This window comes from Labeo rohita, chromosome 10 (assembly GCF_022985175.1).
Source record: "Labeo rohita strain BAU-BD-2019 chromosome 10, IGBB_LRoh.1.0, whole genome shotgun sequence".
In the NCBI taxonomy this organism is placed as follows: domain Eukaryota; kingdom Metazoa; phylum Chordata; class Actinopteri; order Cypriniformes; family Cyprinidae; genus Labeo; species Labeo rohita.
Window position 1 is genome coordinate 1,922,819 of NC_066878.1, and position 20,823 is coordinate 1,943,641.

At 37.8% G+C, this 20,823-nt stretch overlaps 2 protein-coding genes across 7 annotated transcripts; both read right to left on the minus strand.

Annotated features, from left to right (window-relative positions):
- Position 1: 1 nt before the first annotated feature.
- dhrs13a.2 (dehydrogenase/reductase (SDR family) member 13a, tandem duplicate 2) lies at positions 2-3,835 on the minus strand. Its single transcript, XM_051121810.1, has 5 exons — positions 2,838-3,835; positions 2,582-2,700; positions 2,389-2,512; positions 1,573-1,899; positions 2-451 (listed from the first exon to the last, which is right to left on the minus strand). Exons 1-5 carry the CDS (start codon positions 2,962-2,964, stop codon positions 192-194), a joined length of 957 nt encoding a protein of 318 aa, XP_050977767.1. The 5' UTR covers positions 2,965-3,835; the 3' UTR covers positions 2-191.
- A 137-nt stretch (positions 3,836-3,972) lies between these two features.
- On the minus strand, positions 3,973-20,805 carry dhrs13a.1 (dehydrogenase/reductase (SDR family) member 13a, tandem duplicate 1). 6 transcript variants are annotated; one of them, XM_051121815.1, is made up of 5 exons: positions 20,564-20,805; positions 7,627-7,745; positions 4,872-4,995; positions 4,461-4,787; positions 3,973-4,378 (listed from the first exon to the last, which is right to left on the minus strand). In XM_051121815.1, exons 1-5 carry the CDS (start codon positions 20,688-20,690, stop codon positions 4,119-4,121), a joined length of 957 nt encoding a protein of 318 aa, XP_050977772.1. In that variant the 5' UTR covers positions 20,691-20,805; the 3' UTR covers positions 3,973-4,118. The 6 variants fall into 6 exon arrangements, with proteins under 6 accessions (XP_050977772.1, XP_050977773.1, XP_050977771.1 ...); XM_051121816.1 differs by lacking the exon at positions 20,564-20,805 and adding an exon at positions 14,948-15,162; XM_051121814.1 differs by lacking the exon at positions 20,564-20,805 and adding an exon at positions 7,940-8,165.
- Between the last annotated feature and the right edge of the window lie 18 nt (positions 20,806-20,823).

Sequence of the window (20,823 nt, forward strand, 5' to 3'; positions counted from 1 at the left end):
CACTCACACCAGCATATAGCAGTTAATGTAAACAAACATATAAAACACTGTAAACCTTGTAAATAATTGTGCGTCCGTAAACAAAAATATCACAATCAGTTTCATCACTTCATACGTTTTTTTACCCCCTGTAGGGATAAATAAAGTTCACAGAGTCTCCAGCCACCAGAAATGAAACAGTTTCTCCGGCTTTATGAAAGGCCACTCAGCCGTTCACTGACTTCCCAAAGCTTTTTGGCCACCGCGTCATCTTTGGCTTTGGCGCCGACTTCCTCCACAGCGCAGCATGAGAAATATCGTCCACTCAAATGCTCGATTCCTTCCTGAACAGCACAATGAAGAGTCGTTTGGGCTCCAGTTTTGGGGTCCAGGAACAGCAGTCTGGCCACTGGCTCGATGAACACTTTTTGCCAGAGACTCACATGGCGAGAGAGCTCGGTTTTTACAATACCTGCAAAAGATATTATGCATTTGTTTAAACCCGACTGAACAAGTCGTGGTGACTCAACATCTTCAGTAAAGAATATTTAAGATGAAAGTTTATCAAGTTTATCAAAAAACAGAAATGGCTCTGCGCATTCTAGATGATAGGCTAGATTAGTATCAATGATCTGGAATTCACACACACTCACATGCAAAACTATGGGTTTCATTTGCTCTTATATTTTAAAATGATGTCATTATTCATCATCTCATTTATTTTAAATTAATTGTTTAATTCTCAATGGGAGTGGGATTTTACGTTACAGTGCTTCAAACAAAAAACAACAACAAAAAACAAAAAAAAACACTGATTTTACACACAAATAAGTGCATATTCATGATTAGTACACAAGAAATTGTGAATGGCATTCAAGTGACACAACCGATGCTGGTAGGTCATGTGACGGTGACAACATAGCGGATATGGTACATCAGAGGTTTTAAACCAAACATAGTACATACTAGATTTCAGATGGAGCTTCTGTTAATGCATAGTCAAAACGTGCAGTCATATTTACATCTGTTTGCCAGTTTTTGAGAACAAAATCTAGCCTTTTCAAAAGAAATCTGCATTATCGGAAACTTTGGAGGCGAAAAATTTCCCAATGGGTTCAATTTTTTTCTTTTTTTGGATTTGTCATGTTAGCCAACAGAAATATTGACAGTATACCTTTTTGACATAAATTTTGCCATAAATTCACTAATGTGACTTCACCTTAAGAACACTTATGAAAATTGGTTTTGCAACAATTTTCACTTAGAAATTGCTTGTCAAATTCATAAATAATTAAAGAAATGGCAAGTAACAAAATGAAACATGAAAGTAGAAAGACTGAATTTGTATTTTCTTGTAAAAGGTATGCCAATAACAAAAATGTAATTTAAAACTTCAAAAAAATAATTTTTTAGTAAACATTTACTCAACCTTGGGGCATTCCAAACCTGTATGAATCTTCATTTGTGGAACGCAAAAAGAGGAATTTGAATAATGTACAAACGAATTGGAAAAAAGTCATACAGGTTTTGAACAACGTGAGTGTGGGTAAATAATGACATAACTTAAAAACTATTCCTTAAAGTATGATTTACCTGGATGAACACTGTAGCAGGTGACATTTGTGCCCTTCAGTCTCTTAGCCAGTTCGTGAGTGAACAGGACGTTACAGAGTTTGCTGCTGCAGTAGGCCTGGAAGAACTGCCAGCTGTATCTCCCCGACCCCAGATCTTTGGTGGTGACAAGAGAATCGAAATCAATCTTGCCCCAGCGATAAGCCATGGAGGACAGAGTGATGACACGAGCAGCGGGACTCTCCTTCAGGCGGTCCAGGAGAAGACACGTGAGCAGGAAATGGCCAAGATGGTTGACACCAAACTCTATGCCAAAACCATCCTCGGTTCGACCATCCGCCACAAGACCTAAACATAAATAAAATAAAATAAAAAAATTAAAAATACGCTGAATACGTTGACCAGAGATTGTGTACAATCCAATTTGTGACCCTGGACCACCAAACCAGTCTTAAGTAGCACAGGTGTATTTGTAGCAACAGGCAAAAGTTATTAAATCATTAGGATATAAAGATCATATTCCATTTAGATATTTTGTAAATTTTCTACCGTAAATATATCAAAACTTAATTTTTGATTAGTAATATGCATTGCCAAGAATTTCATTTGGACAACTTTAAAGCGCCTTTCTCAATATTTACATTTTTTTTTGGACCCTCAAGACTCCAGATATTCAAATAGTTGGCCAAATATTGTCCTATCCTAACAAACTATACATCATTATTTATTCAGCTTTCAGATGATGTATAAATCTCAAATTAAAAAAAAAAAAAAACCCTTCTGACCGGTTTCGGGATCCAAGGTTACATATGAAACGGTTTTGAGGGTTTGGCTTACCTGCATTATTAATGAGCAGATCCAGTCTTGACTCAGATTTGAGGAAGTTTTCAACAAAAGCTCTCACAGATTTGAGGCTTCCAAGATCAAGCTCCATAAACAGGATATCATTGCTTCCCGTAGCCTGAACGACAAATACAGGTTCAGCAAACACTCAAAACTTGAATCAGTGGTCAGAAGTGATGGTCCTCACCTTCTTGATGTCATTTATAGCTGCCTCAGCTTTCTTCTGGTTTCTGCAGGCCAGAATGACTCTTACTCCACGACCAGCCAGATCTAGAGCTGTGGCCTTACCGATACCAGTATTCCCGCCTGAAACAGCAAACCAAACATCTCATGTGTAAAACTAAAAAAACAAGCCTGCTTTCCAGCGTTTTGAAGATTGCAGATTTGAAGAAAACGCCAACGCGACATTTACCTGAGGTAAGAATGTTTATCAAAAACCTCACCTGTAATAATAGCCGTTTTCCCAGACAAATCAGCGGTTCCTTTACATGTTGATTTCTTAAACAACGTCTCCACCAAGACGACATAAAGAGCTGCGACGAGCGCAACGGGAATGATGAGATAGATCATGATTGCGACCGAATGCAGGAGTCTGCGGGCGGTTTTTATGTACTCCGCCCGGACCAGAACCTGATAAACCAGTCCGGGGTTTTACTCCATCACCCCATATGAGCTCTCAACGAAACCGGTTTGCACGTGCTCAAGTGAACAATAGACCGTTCAAGGCCAAAATTGCTCATTTATCTTAATATCTTGTCATGTTTTATGAACGAATATGGAGCAGAGGTGGAAAGTCTTAAAAATGGGCTACGTTGGTTTGTACACAACAGATCAGTTAAAGGCACTTCACATTTACAAAATGCTGGTCTATCAGGAGCTCAACATATTTCTTATAACTTTTATATGAGCTGTTTTATTTTCTGTGTATTTTATTAAATACAGTTTTAATCCCTGACTGTATTGAATATTAAATTACCATCACAGGTAAACATAATGTGTAAAAACCAAAAAACACACACAGATTGGCCAAAATAAAAACAAGGTTGTTAAATTAAAATTTAAATGTATATTATTTAAAATCCTACCATACTCCATTTTAATATATTTAAATTTAAATTTATTCTGGTGATGGCAAAGCTGATGTTTGTAGTGGTTATTAGTAAAATTAAGAAGTGATTTAATGTTGTTTGAATTTCCTATTGGGGATGATGTAACCATAGAACTCAGTGCCAAACTATTTTGAGTCACATTAACATAGTTATTGAGTAACTGGGTTCAAAGTTTTGGCATCCATTGACGTATTTTTTGACACCTGCGATGCGTAGGTGATAGTGCATGTTGTTCCTTTACTAAATCAATTACATACTCCAACTGGGAGAGGTGACACATTCAACACAGTAAGGCTTCGGTATCCCCAGACACACCCAGGGAGTTGCGTCCTTACTCTGGTATGACAAAGAAACATGATTTATGTGGTGGAAACTTAGTCCCTTAAACTTAAGTGAAAACGTGTCATATATGCAGCGATTTGTGTTACATTCAAAATATGTTTCCCCTTTAGTGATACCATCTGTAAAATAATCAAAGAACGTTTTTATTATAAGAATTAAACAGCTTGTTTGTTGCAGTCATAGCATGTTATGAACTGCAAAATTTGACACAGGCTTTTTATAATATGCAGAAACACAGATTTATCCAACACAGGTGTAATGAAACCGATTACCTCATGCCAAACCAACAAGCCTCTCGCTGACTTCCCAAAGCTTTTTGGCTACTGTATCATCTTTGGCTTTAGCAGAAACATTCTGCACCGCACATCTAGAGAAGTAGCGTCCACTCAGGGGTTCAATACCCTCTTGAAGTGCACAGTAAAGAGACGTCTGAGCTCCAGATTCCACGTCCGAAAAGAAAAGCATCAAAAGCGGTACTGCGAACAGTCGCCACCATAGATTGACATGCCGACTGATTTCCGTTTTGATGCCCCCTACAAAATAAATCAGCATTGATCACTTATGACCTGTGATATTTTATCAAGTACAGCTTCTTAGAGATGAAATAACACTGACCTGGATGCACACTGTAGCAGGTGACATTTGTGCCTTTGAGTCTCTTAGCCAGTTCATGCGTAAAGAGGACATTGCAGAGTTTGCTGTTATTGTACAACTTTATTAATGCCACTGTGGAATTTCCTAAACCCAAATCTTTATGAGTGTTGATGCAGTTGAAATCAATTGTCCCCCATGAATGGGCATTCGAAGAGACTGTCACAACTCTGCTGGGGCCGCACTCTTTTAACCTTTCTAGCAGCAGGACGGTTAACAGAAAGTGGCCGAGGTGATTGACGCCAAAAATCCTTCCAAAGCCATCCTCAGTCTTGCCACCCATTACAAGTCCTACAAACAAATATAGTTTTTAAACTCAAGGCAGATTTTGAGTTAGTTATCTTAAAGTTGCAATTGCATATTTTTGATAGCTACCTGCATTGCTGATAAGAATGTCCAATCTGGATTCTTTCTTGAGAAAGTTTTCAGCGAAAGACCTCACAGACTTCAAACTGGCCAGATCTAAGTGCATATACAACACCTCTTTGTTTCCTGATTCCTGTGCGACAATCACATCAGGTCATTGACTTCTCATGCATACATTCACTGATTTTATACATTCCTGCATTAATTCTGCAAATTTATATGGGCCATTCTACAGAATTGGTTCAAACTGTTGTCCCACAATCAAAAAACACATTTAAAAAGCATTTAAGTATTTAAATCTTAGATGTTCTTCAATAAAAGGATCTTAGATCTTAGATATTTACTGAAACCCACAATAATGTTTAAAATATCAACAAGCTTAATATATATAAAAACATAATTTAGTGGGTACTTAAAATTCAGAGATGGCTGTCCTAAACCCTAACCCCTAAATATTAACTTATGAAAATGATGTTGAAATAATGCTTGCATTTTATTCCATTGTTGTTTTTAAAAATATCTTGTTGATTTTTAAAAAAAAAAGGCAGTTCAAAAAAAAAAAGTATTTTATATTTTCTTTGTAAATCATGAAACTTTGTGTTAAAAAAAAACCTACTGAAAAGTGTACATTTTAGTCCATTGGCTGAGACTGATTTTAACTACACCCTTATGATCAGGAAATATTTATGTCACATTTATGTCTCTCATAGTTACAAGGTGTGAGTAGATAGGCCCCATCATTTTGAGGTAAATGTGTTCAAAAGTATGAAAAATCTGTGTAACTTGTCACTACCGAACACCATTTTTCTACAATAAAACACAATCTTTTTTTTTGGGGTTATTCCATAACATTTAGTTTTTAGTGTACAACTGTTCAGAACTGTGCTAGCTAACCATGTGCTGATTAGCATCTTTGAGCTAGGTTCAAAAGTATCCAAAATTGTTTCTACTGTAACAGTCATGACTGAAACATGTAATCATTGTTTCGGTAGTCACAAAAGTGACAAAAATTTTAGCACAGTTATGCAATTTTTTTTTTGTATTTTAGTGTTTTAGTTGTGTTTTTTATATGTGAGTTAAAATTCTGTAATGTGATGTGGTTGCTACCAAAACATTACTGTTGACCATGACCATGACGAACATGGGATGTTTTGTTGAAAATACAGTATACTGAATTATCAGCTGAGATGTTATGATAGTGTTTGGTTTAGTGTATATTCAAACTAATAAATTATTAAGTTTAAAATCAGTATGATCATCTTTTGCCTTTTACAAAGAAAAATTGGATTCAAAATACAACAAATCTTATAAATCACACTTGAAATATTGTTAAAATTGTAATTGTTATTGATTTACCTTTTTAATAAAATAGAAAAATATATACAGTACTGTGCAAAAGTCTTAGGCCACTAGTATTTTCATCAGCTAAAAAATAGTTTGAAGTCAGTTAAAGTCTGTCTTTTGCTGTAGTGTGTCAGTAGGAAATATCAGATTACATTTCCAAACATTCATTTTGCCATTAATCGTAATAATCCAGTGAGATTTTTGTTTGCACACAGAGTCTGACAACAGCGAGTGCTCTGCACAGAGTTCTGATCTCATCATCATCCAGTCTGTCTGGAATGACATGAAGAAACAGAACAAACTCAGACAGACTAAATCCAGAAAAACTGTGACAAAGTCTCCAGGATGCTTCAAGAAACCTACCTGCAAAGCTGCAGCGCTGTTAAAAGTTTTAGGCACCTGTGTAAAAATGCTGTAAAATGAGGATGCTGTCATAAATAGATTTTCTTTATCAATTACCTTCTATTAACTAAATGAAATCGATATTTGGTGCGACCATTCTTTGTGCTTACAGCAGCTTTTGTCCTAGGTGCACTTGCGCAAAATTTTTCAAGTAGTTTTGCAGGTAGGTCTCTTTAAGCATCTTGGAGACGTTGCCACAGTTTATCTGGATTTACTCTGTTTCAGTTTGTTCTGTTACTTCATGTCATTCCAGGAAGACTGGATGATGATGAGATCAGATTTCTGTATGGAGCACAGGCTGTTGTCAGACTCTTTGTGCAAACAAAAATCTCACTAGACTATTACAATTAATGGCAAACAGAATGTTTGGAAATGTAAACCGATATTTTTTACTGACACACTACAGCAAAAGATAGAAATAACTTACTTTAAATCATTTTTTAGCTGGTGGAAATACTAGTGGCCTAAAACTTTTGCACAGTACTGTATATTTACAGGGAAGATGTAAGCAAAATCTTAATAGGTCAGTATAACCCTTCTTACTAAATTATATATTACTGTGTTTTGGTAGTGATAAATTTGGGGAGAGGACAAATATTTCAAAACTTTATGAAAATACAATATGAGAATTAACTGCACAATTACTAGAAATGTGAACCTTGAATATTATACAATTTGCATACATACAAAATTTGGGGATAAAAGACTTTTTAAAAGGTTTTTACAACAAACGGGGGTCCCATTAAAAATTGCTTTCTGGTGGATAACATGCATGTTTTTTTTGTCGCGGTTCCGCTGGCAAATTCTCATGTCAGGGGCTAAATATGACGTTATTGGGGTCGATTCAACCCGCGGACATCAAAAACACCCCGCGGCAACAATATTAAAGTAGCCCAATTCCGCCGGAAATCACAGGACTTTGCAACACTGGAATGAGACACCATGCGCCCTCTAGTGGATTTTTGACTTATCAGAACGGCCATTATCCTCAACAGTAATACATAATACTCGCTCTCACCCTCTGGATGTCTGTGACAGCAGCCTGAGCTCTGCTTTCATCCCTGCAGGCTAGAATCACACGAGCTCCTCTTTTCGCCAAATCCAGCGCGGTGGCTTTTCCGATACCCGTGTTTGCTCCTGCAATTAAACCAGCTCAAATGTCAGAGTTTTATCTGTTCAGTTGCTTATCACGAATGTTAGTGGACGAGTTGTCAACACGCATGGAGTAAAAGTTTTAATGTAATAGTTTTAAAGCTATTTATAATGGTAAAATGATGATATGCGTCACTGTTTTAAGAGAATATCAAAATGCACTAAAACCGAACACATACCAGTCACGATCACGGTCTTCCCGTGCAGCTTGGTTGTACTTTGACATTTTGGTAGTCGCAAAACCGTCACGTACAGCAGCAGGTAAAACGCGACGAGTCCTCCGCAAATGAGTAGAACGGTAAACATATTAAAACGATCAGAGCAGTAACTGCTATATTTGCTTATGAAAGAGCCACCTCCTCCAAAGTGGTAACAGGAAGACTGGGTGCTGGAGCCAAACCGGCCCCCAATAGGGTCTGGCTGCAGACATGCACCTGCACTCTCAGACACCTGCACTTCTGCAAGTGACCTTATTTGCAGTCTGTTTTATTTTTTACTTTATTTTACATATTTATTAAGTTGGCTTGAAAAAGCCAACTTACTGATATTGTATTTAAACTTCTTCTTCTTCTTCTTCTTCTTCTTCTTCTTCTTCTTCTTCTGAGACCCTTTTTTAAAACGTATCTCCTCCTAGAGCTTTTAAGCTACAGCCACCAAACTCGCCCCAGACCTGCACACTGGTCTGACTCGGGTCGCTATATCTTTTCTAACTGATCTGGCTTACGGTTTTTGTAAAACCAAACTGTCAAAACCACCAAAAAATCCCAGACTTACATTGACGGAATGTTCAAATGAGCCAGCTCCAACTGTCAAAATTCAAATGTAAACTCCAAGAATCCTTTGAGACTAAATGAAGCTTCACTTCTATGTACTATTACTAATCCATTTAAACTCATTCAAACTCATCTAATATTTCTAATCTATTTAAATCATGTTAGCAGTATGCTAATCATGCTAATTATGCCAACAACATGCTAGTAACATGTTAATCATGCTAGAATCATGCTAGTAACATGCTAATGATGCTAGAAACATGCTAGTAACATGTTAATCGTGTTAGTAACTTGCTAATCATGCTAGAATCATGTTAGTATCTTGCTAATCATGCTAGAATTATGCTAGTAATGTGCTAATCATCCTAGAAACATGCTAGTAACTTGCTAACCATGTTAGAATCATGCTAGTAACATGCTAATCATGCTAGAAACATAACAACATGCTAATCATGCTAGCACTTGCTAATCATGCTAGAATCATGCTAGTAACATGCTAATCATGTTAGAAACATGCTAGTAACATGCTAGTAACATGTTAAACTTGCTTATCATGGTACCAACATGATAGTAACACCATAGCAATCACCTGGAGTACCCTAGCAACCGCCTAGCAACACCTTAGCAACCACCCCGGGTACCCTAGCAACCGCCGAGCAACACTTTAGCAACCACCCCCGGGTACCCTAGCAACCGCATAGCAACACCCTAGCAAACACCCTGAGTACCCTAGCAACCACCTAGCAACAACTTAGTAACCATCCCAGGAAGCATAGCAACCAAATAGCAACACCCTAGCAACCAAACTGAGTACCTTAGCAACTGCCTAACAACACCTTAGCAACCACCCCAGGTAGCATAGCAACCACCTAGCAACTTAAATAGCAACCACCCTGAGTACTCTAGCAACCGCTTAGCAACACCTTAGCAACCAGCCTGAGTACCCTAGCAACCACCTAGCAACACCCTAGCAACCGCCCTGGATACCCTAACAACCACATAGTAAAACACTAGCAACCACCCTGAGTATCCTAGCAACTGCCTAGCAACACCTTAGCAACCGCCCTAGCAACCACACTGGATAACCTAGCAACCACATAGCAACACCCTAGCAACCACCCCAGGCATCCTAGCAACCACCCTGAGTAACCTAGCAACCACACAGCAACACCATATCTATCTGTTTTTCTAATAGACTGTATTGCCTTCAAAACATTCAGACTTTAATCTTTCAAACTATTTTAAACCGAAAACAGTCAAACTTAACTTAAAAGTTTTAAACCTTTCTGGCTAGGCTTTTTCAAGCCAACTTAAAGTTTGTCTACGAACTTTACTATCTAGTTATTTTTTTAAATTGACGTTTACAACAATAGCCAAGTGGTGAAGACAAGAAAAAAAAAACTAAATTACAATGTCTGCTACCCACGACATCATTTGCAATCCACACAGATGGTGCGTGTTGCCAAAAGAGACAAGACGCTGTGGTGGTTAAACGATTAAAACTAATTTAGCATAACGTACAGGGTCCTGCAAGTCATCTGTAGGAGATTAAAAACAAGACCCGCAAATCCGTGGCCATAGAACAGCAGAATATGAACGAATATGAACATGAAGCAGAATATCAACGAGAGAATATGTAGTCTCTCGTTAAGCGTTTTCCTCCCGTAGACAACCATTAACACTTAATATGGCTTAATGTATTAAGATGCAATTAAAAGATCAAATTCGATATACAGTTTATTAATATAATGTATATGTAGGCTATATGTTTCCTTTGCAAAGCGTGGCATAATGTGGCATAACAGATTAAGATGATAAAGTCTAAACTTAATATGCTCCTATTCATTATTAAAACAACTACACACAAGCAGGTGAGCCCAGAATAAACGCAACGCTGCGTACATTTGCGTTTTCCCATAAAGAATAATCTCTACAGCTGTTTTATATCATTGTCTTTTGTTTATATTGATTTTCTACGGGAGGAAAACGTCTGTTTAACGCATTGCGTTCTCCGCACGTCTGCTTGCCTATACAGAGTTGGTCCTTTTAATATCACATAATGCCTTTCTTATGGCGCGTTCATATCTGCTGGTATATCGTTTGACAACAGTAAGGTTCATATTGAATTTGGTCTTTATCATCTTAGTCCGTTTTGCCACATTAGGCATTTGCTGGGCAAGTATAAAAGTGAAAGTTTGCGCATTGTGTTCATGGCCATATACTTTCCTTGAAGTACATTAAATTAATAAATTATATTACAAATTTGATCATTTAATGGCACTTAATGTATCTTAATACATTAAGCCATATCAAGTATTAATGGTTTCTACGGGAGGAAAAAGCTTAACGAGAGACTTTGTGCATTGTGTTCATATTCTGCTGTTCTGTGGCCACGGATTTGCGGGTCTTGTTTTAATCTCCTACAGATGACTTGCAGGACCCTGTACATTATGCTATTAAATTAGTTTTAATCATTTAACGACCACAGCGTCTTGTCTCTATTGGCAACACGCACCATTTGTGTGGATTGCAAGTGATGTCGGAGGTAGCTGAGAGTGCAGGTGGCGATTGCGAGTGACATTGTAGTTTAGTTTCTTTTTTCTTGTCTTCACCACCTGGCTACTGTTGTAAAATGTTGAGAGATTTAATTTAAAAAAATAAATAAATCTATAAAATAAAGTAAAAATAAAATAGGCTGCAAGTGACGTCACTTCCGGAAGTGCAGTTGTTTGAGAGCGCAGGTCTGAGAGTGCAGGTGCATGTCTGCAGCCAGACCCTTCTCGACACGACAGGATACAGTCCATTTAGGCCATAAAACCCAACTAACACTCACAGTTATTATACTGAACTTTACACTACTGTCGAGCTGCTTTTATTCACTTCACTGACTGAAATGGCATTTAAATATTTAAAGCTAATTGTTACAGTAACTGGGGGATAATATGAGTGCTCTTTACTAATCCAAAACTCACGACCACATTGCTGTTAAGGTGCTAACTGGCTTCTGTTGATGAAATTTTGAAACCATGTCCATGTTTCCCAAGTATATATAACTGCAGACCGGAGATCTCCAAAATGGGGTGGGAACTCCAAAAGTGGGCAGAACCTCCAAAATGGGGCGGGGTCTCGTCACGCAAAGACTTTCCCCATTGGCTCTAGCTTCAGCGTATTGTTATTGACTTACATTTCAAAACTAAACTTTATAAATGAAACATTGTTTGTAGTTGATCTCAAATAAAATAAAGTATGATATATAAATAAATATGCTCAATGAGAGGAGAGCCCCAAAGTTTGTGGCCAGTGGTTAATGAAATAAACAGGAATCACCCACAAGCTCTCCCGCGAGCCGTCCCAGTGAAGCGCAGGGGAAACGTCTTACTCTATCACTTTGTTTTAAGCAGTGGGAGCGTCCCACGGCTTGAAATTCGTAGGGTAGGAGGGGGTAGTGACGCTGGATGCAACTAAAAAGGTCCAGTTTTCCAGTGAGGTCCGGTTGGGGTGTTATAGAACGGCCCGACGATCTCATATCACATAATCTTATTAACTGTTTATCTGTCACGTTATTCAGCACCAATTCCGCTGGGCAGTCAAATCCACTGGTTAAGGTTAGGGTAAGATATGGGGTAGGTTTAGGGTAGCATGTAGCATAGTGTAGGAATTCAACATTGTGATTGACACAACCAATAAAATCTTTAAAATCAGCTGTGGGGCGGAGTTTGCACTGAAATGGATTGGGGGCAAGAATTGCACATGCGTGTCATGTGCCTTTCTGTCAAAGAGAGGAAGCCACACCCTATTTTGGAGTACCCACCCCCATTTGGAGATCTCCAGTCTGCAGTTTTATAGTGATGGGAAGTTCGGATCATTTTACCAACTCGGACCTTTGAGTCTGGTTCAGCAAAATGAACAAATCTTTTTCCGAGTCATTTCGTTCATTTCATTCTAATTAGCAAAATATAATTAAAATGTTACCTGTTACCTCCCTAACACATCTACTGCTTACACAAACATTGATCACACTTCAAACAAAACAAAACTATAATGCTATAAGAAACAGAAAAGATTAATTCATTGTTTACCTGAGTCTTTAGTCTATGATTAGCTCACCTCACCTCTTATCTGACAAGTTTTCGGGTTTGAGTCGTTCATTTATCACCTGACAGCCCAATTAGCTAACCAACGCAGTCGGAAAAAGAATTGATTAGGTCATCTCTCGAGTCTTCGGGTTTGAGTCGTTCGTTCATCACGTGACAGCCCCATAAGGTGAACGAACAACTCTAAAAACCCGAAGACTCAAAACAAATGAACTAATTCCAGTACAGAACCTAATAGGATGTTGCGCATGCGCGACTGAATGAATCACTTCCCGAGACGACTCTATCGTTCCGAGTCACATTAAAGATTTGTTCAAAATGAACAAATCTTTCAAGAATGACCCATCACTACAGTTTTACCCCTGTCATGTTTCTAGGGTGTTGGAGATTTTAAGATATTCTGGTCTGGAGACCACTAGGAGGCAGGAAGGGATAGCAAGGTACAGCAAAATAAACATTTTTATTAGAAGAGTTAATCAGCTTGTTTTTTGCATTCTGAGCAAACTGCAAAATTTGACTTTTTATAATATGCAGAAACACAGATTTATCCAACACAGGTGCCACATACAGGTGTAATGAAACTGATGAGCTCAAGCTAAACCAACCAGCCTCTCGCTGACTTCCCAAAGCTTTTTGGCTACTGCATCATCACTGGCTTTAGCAGAAACATTCTGCACTGTACAGCTAGAGAAGTAGCGTCCACTCAGAGATTCGATTCCCTCTTGAAGTGCACAGTAAAGAGATGTCTGAGCTCCAGATTCCACGTCAAAAAAAAAGAGCAGCAAAAACGGTGCCAGAACCAAACGCCACCAAATATTGGTGTGGCGACCAATTTCCGTTTTGATGGCCCCTACAAAATAAATCAGCACTGATCACTTATGACCTGTGATATTTTATCAAGTACTGCTTTGAGACTAAATAACACAAACTGACCTGGATGAAGACTGTAGCAGGTGACATTTGTGCCTTTGAGTCTCTTAGCCAGTTCATGCGTAAAAAGGACATTGCAGAGTTTGCTGTGACCATACAAAGTCATTATGGCCACTGCGGAATTTCCTAATCCCAAGTCTTTATGAGTGTTGATGCAGTCGAAATCAATTTTCCCCCACCAATGGGCATCTGAAGAGACTGTCACAACTCTACTGGGGCCGCACTGTTTTAGCCTTTCCAGCAGCAGGACGGTTAACAGAAAGTGACCAAGGTGATTGACGCCAAAGATCCTTCCAAAGCCATCCTCAGTCCTGCCACCAACTAAAAGTCCTACAAACACAGAATCAAAAAATCAGTATTAAGTTTATCTTAAAAAGTTAATAACTGTATCATTGCAATTGCATATTTTTGATAGCTACCTGCGTTGTTGATAAGAATGTCCAATCTGGATTCTTTCTTGAGAAAGTTTTCAGCGAAAGACCTCACAGACTTCAAACTGGCCAGATCTAAGTGCATATACAACACCTCTTTGTTTCCCGATTCCTGTGTGCCAAGTCACATCAGTTGATTGACTTTACATGCATGCATTCATTGATTTCATACATAGATTCAGATATAAATTATTGAACTTTCTTGATGATGAAAAATGTTGTTTTTCGATAATATGTTAGAAGTTTAAACGAGAAGTCGCCTTGTTTGCTTTTTCATCTCCTCATGCCACATTTTTAAAACACTGTGTTGTGTTAAAATAAGTATAACTTTTTAAAAAAATCTACAACGCTTTCTTATTAATTCAGCTTCAGTAAAAGTTTTAACAAGGTTTTTACTAAAAACTATTAATGCTTTTTAATTATTTTATATATAATATGTTTATAGTGCTGCGGGTTTGTATATAAGATACCAAATAACATAGTTAAAATATGAAACATTTGTGAAACAAGACACAATGCAGCTCAGTGGCTTTGAATGAGACAGCATGCGCCCCCAGTTGAACTTTGATTTTCGTCTTATTAGAAACAGCCATTATCCTCAACAGTTAACACATTATGCTCGCTCTCACCCTCTGGATGTCTGTGACAGCAGCCTGAGCTCTGCTTTCATCCCTGCAGGCTAGAATCACACGAGCTCCTCTTTTCGCCAGATCCAGCGCGGTGGCTTTGCCGATACCCGTGTTTGCTCCTGCAATTAAACCAGCTCAGACGTCAATCTTATCTGTTCAGTTGCTTATCACGAATGCCTGTGTAAACGTTAGTGGACGAGTTAGCACGCACGGAATGTTTACGAGAAGCGTCGAATCTGTAAAAGTTTTCAAAACTATTAATAATGATACAATGAGAACTTGCCTGCCTTTTCGAAGAGAATATCAACTGCACTAAAAGCGAACACATACCAGTCACGATCACGGTCTTCCCGTGCAGCTTAGCTGTACTTTTACATCTTTGCTGTCGCAACACCGTCACGTACAGCAGCAGGTAAAACCCGACGAGTCCTCCGCAAATGAGCAGAAAGGTAAACATATTCAAACGATCAGAGCAGTAACTGCTTTATTTGCTCATGCAAGTGCTCGTTTTCCTCCACACTGGGAACAGGAAGACTGGTGCTAGAGCCAAATACGCCCTCCTGGGTATAGTCCATTCAGATTACAAAACCCAAGTCCAAACACCCCAAGCTATTAAACATTATACCATTATTACGCTGCTTTTATTCACTTCACTGACTGAATGGCTGTTTTTTTACAGTAACTGAGGGAAAATATAAGTGCTCCTTCCTTACCCATGCAAAACTCATGACCACGTTGCCATTAAGTTGCTAACTGGCTTCTGTTGATGACATTTTGAAAGCATGATGGCCATGTTTCTAGGGTGTTCGAAAATATTATTTAAAAAGATTTTAAGATGGTCTCTTGATATGGTCCAGGTTTGAAGTCCGGGGACCACTAAGAGGCGGCAAAAAAGTGCTAGGGCGTCCAAAGTTTGAGGATGGGATAGATAGCTAGATAGATTTAAATAAATAGAAATAATAAAAAATAACATTGATATTTTTGATTAAATAAATTAAAAGGCATCAATTGTGTTTAAAAGATTGAAAACCGGTGAATGAGACCTAATCTGATAGCGTTGCATTCAACCCTCTTATCATGTCACTGGTTGAACTTTGAACCCTTTCCAACAATGACTGTATGGATGAATTTGACGATGAGGGTAAATTTGACTTATTTTGTCTTCTGGGAATAATGCAAGTATCTTCTGTAGCTTCTTAAGGGCAGTACTAAATGAAAAAAAATATGATATTTAGGCAAAATAAGAAAAATGTACACATCTTCATTCTGTTCAAAAGTTTACACCCCTGGCTCTTAATGCATTGTTTTTTCTTCTGGAGCATCAGTGAGCGTTTGAACCTTCTGTAATAGTTGCATATGAGTCCCTCAGTTCTCCTCAGTGTGTTGGAAAGGGTTCAAATACACAAAAATGCTACAAAACCAAAGAATCTGTGAGACCTGAAGGATTTTCCTGAAAAACGGCAGGCAGTTTAACTGTTCAGGACAAACACGGGACTCATAAACAATTATCGCAAAAAACAACAACAACAACACCACACACAGCTGTGGATCATTCAGGAAACAACAAAGTATTAAGAATCAAGTGTGCGTAAACTTCTGAACAGGGTCATTTTTTATAAATTCAACTATTATTTCTCTCTATTATTTCTTTTCTAAGTCTCTTGTGGACTAGGCATCTTTTATGTGAAAGATCTTATTGAGGTCAGTACTAAATAAAAATAACATACATTTTGTATGATCTCTCTTATTTTGGTAAAATAATTAACATTTAGCAGATTCTGCAAGGTGTATGTAAACTTTTGACCACATCTGTACATAGATAAAAGCATCCATTTCTTATGGTAAAAAGAAAATGCATGTTTATATAAAAACTTTCATTACTGGCACAAAATAGAACATGTGTGATTTTTTTTTTTTTTTTTTTTTTTTTTTTTTTTTTTTATCTGAGAAAACAGCTCATTGGTTCTGATCAAAGTTTCTCTTTGAGACAAAATGTGCAACCTCCCAAAAGAGTATGAAATAAATTAGAAAAAAATTCACCTCATGCAAGTGTATAAACAATTACATTTTAATTAAACAAATATTAAATAATCATCATAGTTAAGATATAACTTAAAACACACACTGGGTAGAATAAGCTTTTCTAACAACATTATTTGGTAAGATGTTGAGACCAAAAAATACAGCAAACACCACAGTTTGTATATTTTAAATAGTGTGATTTATTCTGGTGATGGCAAAGCTGAAGTTTGTAGTAGTTATTAGTAAAACTGAGAAGTGATTGAATGTTGTTTGAATTTCTTAGTAGAGATGACATTATCATAGAACTCGGTGCCAAACGTTTTTGAGTCACATTATCATGGAGTTATTGAGTAACTGGCCTTCCATGGCATATTTTTTGACACCAGCAATCCGCACATGATATTGTTCATATTGTGCATATTGTTCCTTTACATACTCCAACAGGGAGAGGTGACGCATTCATCACAGTAAGGCCTTGATATCCCCAGACACACCTAGCGAGTTACATCTTTACTCTGGTATGACAAAGAAACATGATTTATGTGGTGGAAACCTTGTCCAATAAACTTCAGGAAGTGAAAACATGTCATATATGCAGCGGTTTGTGTTACATTCAAAATATCAAAGAATAGTTTTATTAGAAGAATTAAATAGCTTGTTTGTTGCGGTCAGAGCATGTTATGAACCACAAAGTTTAACACAGGCTTTTTTAATATGTAGAACATTGATTTATCCAACACAATTAACCACAGGTGCCACTAAACAGACTGTGCAAATGTAAATCCATACGGGTGTAATGAAACGAATCATCTCACGCTAAACCAACAAGCCTCTCGCTGACTTCCCAAAGCTTTTTGGCTACTGCGTCATCTCTGGCTTTAGCAAAAACATTCTGCACTGCACAGCTAGAGAAGTAGCGTCCACTCAGGGGTTCGATACCCTCTTGAAGTGCACAATAAAGAGACGTCTGAGCTCCAGATTCTACATCCGTAAAGAAAAGCAGCAAAATCGGTGCCATGAACATCCGCCACCACAGATTGCTGTGACGACCAATTTCCGTTTTGATGGCCCCTACAAAATAGGTCAGCATTGATCACTTATGACCTTTGATATTTTATCAAGTACTGCTATTTAGAGATTAAAAAACACAGACTGACCTGGATGCAGACTGTAGCAGGTGACATTTGTGCCTTTGAGTCTCTTGGCCAGTTCATGCGTAAAAAGGACATTGCAGAGTTTGCTGTGACCGTACAAGCCTAATAAGGCAGTAGCAGAATTTCCTAAACCCAAATCTTTATGAGTGTTGATGGAGCTGAAATCAATTGTCCCCCATGAATGGGCCATTGAAGAGACTGTCACAACTCTGCTGGGGCCACACTCTTTTAACCTTTCCAGCAGCAGGACGGTTAACAGGAAGTGACCGAGGTGATTGACGCCAAAGATCATTCCAAAGCCATCCTCAGTCTTGCCATCAATTACAAGTCCTACAAACAGAAAAAAAAATCAATAAAAAGTTTTTAAATCTAAGGCAGATTTGCATTAGTTATATTAAAAAGTTAGTAAGTGTATCATTTCAGTTGCAGCTACCTGCGTTGTTGATAAGAATGTCCAATCTGGATTCTTTCTTGAGAAAGTTTTCAGCGAAAGACCTCACAGACTTCAAACTGGCCAGATCTAAGTGCATATACAACACCTCTTTGTTTCCCGATTCCTGTGCGACAGTCACATCAGTTCATTGATTTCACATGCATGTTTTGCAATTAAAATACAATGTTTCTATACACACAATCAAACAGACCATTTCGTCAGATGTAAACATACTGGTCCCGATACACTTCCTGTTTCTTTTTTTTTTTAACTTTACACAAACATCACAAAAAAATACAACCAACATAACATTTCACTGGATGAAGAAGCTACATTAGCACCTTTAAGATGCATGTGTATATGTGAAATAAAAAAACAAAACAAAAAAACAAACAAAAAAAAAAAAAAAACAGGAAGTGCTTCTGGACCAGTGTTGTTTACATCTAGCGAAATGGTCTATAAAAAATGACAGATGATTATAAAACTTGTCATTTGATTGTCATTTACAGTGCTTCATTATTGTATTTCTTTCCCTCGTTAAAGACGTTTTTTCCCTTTCAGTAGTTTGTAATGTGATTCACCTCAAAGATGGTTGGTTTGGTTCACAGCTTATAGCTCTTTTTAAAAAGAAAAAATCCCATTGTGCAAAAAGAATAGGAAAAGAAGTTTCTGAACACTAGGGCAAGGCTTGCCGGGGCTCGTCAGAAAATACTAATTAATTAATTAATTAATTAATGTATGTATGTATGTATGTATGTATGTATGTATGTATTTACTCACTTATTCACGGTTAGTATCACTTTAATTTAAAAAAAATAAAATAAATAAGGTTAAAAAAACGGATTGGTTTTAATGTGCCTGCATGTGGGGGAGGAGTCAATTAGACCGCGCAATTTAACGACTATTTCAACGAAGGAAGTTCAGCATGAAGGAATGTCCATCATAATGGAGCTCTATTTTATATCAACCAAAAGACCGCGGACTTCAGACACATCTCCGAAGACAACAGACGTAACGTGTCCTTGGTGAGTAGTTAACTTTGGGGTACATCAGTTAAACTCCTGATGTATTGTCCAAAGCCGTGATTTTTTTTTTTTTTTTTTTTCTCACAAGATTTACTCACGTTATAATGTCAAACAATATACATTTGAATATAAATTCTAGCCCCTTTTTAGAATAACGGTGATGAAAAATGTTGTCGAGAATGTCAACTTAAAAAATCATGTGTTAAACAGAAACTAACCCTTACGCCTCGTTTGCTTTTTCAGCTAACGTTAACGTTACTCGGCGCCGCGTTTTTAAAACGCCTTATCATGTTAAAAGAAGTTTAGCTTTTTAAATTGATACGACCCTCATTTTGTTCGCGTTTTTAACAACAACAACAACAAATGCTTTCTTATTAATTCATCTAACATTTTTAAATCGGCCTTATATATTGCCACTGTTGAACTGTACGTTGTAGCTCTTCCGACCAGTTACTGTTAATGAACCGTTATGATTAAAAAAACTAATAAAGTAATAACAAGAAGGTGTTAACTGAAAGCTATTAAGGCTTTTTAATTATTTTAAATATAATATTTTATTATAGTTGGCATGTGAGATACTAATTAACAGAGTTAAAACATTAATTTTGTGAAACAAGACACGTCCTGAGATTTAAATGCAGCTCAGTGGCTTTGATTGAGACACCAAGCGCCCAGTGTTGCCAAGTGCGAAATTTTCCCGCGGAATTGTGCTACTTTAACACTGTTGCCGCGGGTTAAAGCGAACCCAATAACGTCATATTTATCCCCTAAAATGAAAGAATTTACCAGAGGAACCCCGACAAAAAAATGTGCCATCGAAACGCGAATGGGGTAGTTTTGAGTGGCAATTGGGTGAGTTTTGTTGTGTAAACCTGGCAACCCTGCATGCGCCCCCTAACGTTAGTGGATTTTTTACTTATCACAAACGGCCATTATCCTCAACAGTTAATACATTATGCTCGCTCTCACCCTCTGGATGTCTGTGACAGCAGCCTGAGCTCTGCTTTCATCCCTGCAGGCTAGAATCACACGAGCTCCTCTTTTCGCCAGATCCAGCGCGGTGGCTTTGCCGATACCCGTGTTTGCTCCTGCAGTTAAACCAGCTCAAATGTCAATCTTATCGATTTAGTTACTTAACACGAATGCCTGTGTGAACGTAGTGGACGAGTTGTCAGTTTTGGAATGTTTACAAGAAGCGTCAAATCTGTGAATGTGTTTAATTAATGGTTTTATATACTGTTGATAATGATAAAATGAGGACATGCGCGATTGTTTGAAGATAACATTAAATGCACTAAAAGCGAACACATACCAGTCACGATCACGGTCTTCCCGTGCAGCTTGGCTGTACTTTTACATTTCGGCAGTCGTAACACTGTCACGCACAGCAGAAGGTAAAACCCGACGAGTCCTCCGCAAATGAGCAGAAAGGTAAACATATTTAAACGATCAGAGCAGTAACTGCTGTATTTGCTTATAAAAGAGCTCGGTTTCCTCCACACTGGAAACAGAAAGACTGGGTACTGGAAACAAACACGCCCTCTTGGATATAGTCCATTCATCTTACAAAAC

What these genes read in the sequence shown, in the direction of transcription:
- dhrs13a.2 (XM_051121810.1), bottom strand. Translation starts at nt 2,964, where the DNA reads ATGATCTATCTCATCATTCCCGTTGCGCTCGTCGCAGCTCTTTATGTC. An exon ending in TCTGCTCATTAATAATGCAG is followed by an intron (nt 1,900 to 2,388) that starts GTAAGCCAAACC and finishes ATTTATGTTTAG; the next exon opens with GTCTTGTGGCGGATGGTCGA. An exon ending in CTGCTACAGTGTTCATCCAG is followed by an intron (nt 452 to 1,572) that starts GTAAATCATACT and finishes TATCTTTTGCAG; the next exon opens with GTATTGTAAAAACCGAGCTC.
- dhrs13a.1 (XM_051121815.1), bottom strand. Translation starts at nt 20,690, where the DNA reads ATGTTTACCTTTCTGCTCATTTGCGGAGGACTCGTCGGGTTTTACCTT. An exon ending in CATTCTTATCAGCAATGCAG is followed by an intron (nt 4,788 to 4,871) that starts GTAGCTATCAAA and finishes ATTTGTTTGTAG; the next exon opens with GACTTGTAATGGGTGGCAAG. An exon ending in CTGCTACAGTGTGCATCCAG is followed by an intron (nt 4,379 to 4,460) that starts GTCAGTGTTATT and finishes TTTATTTTGTAG; the next exon opens with GGGGCATCAAAACGGAAATC.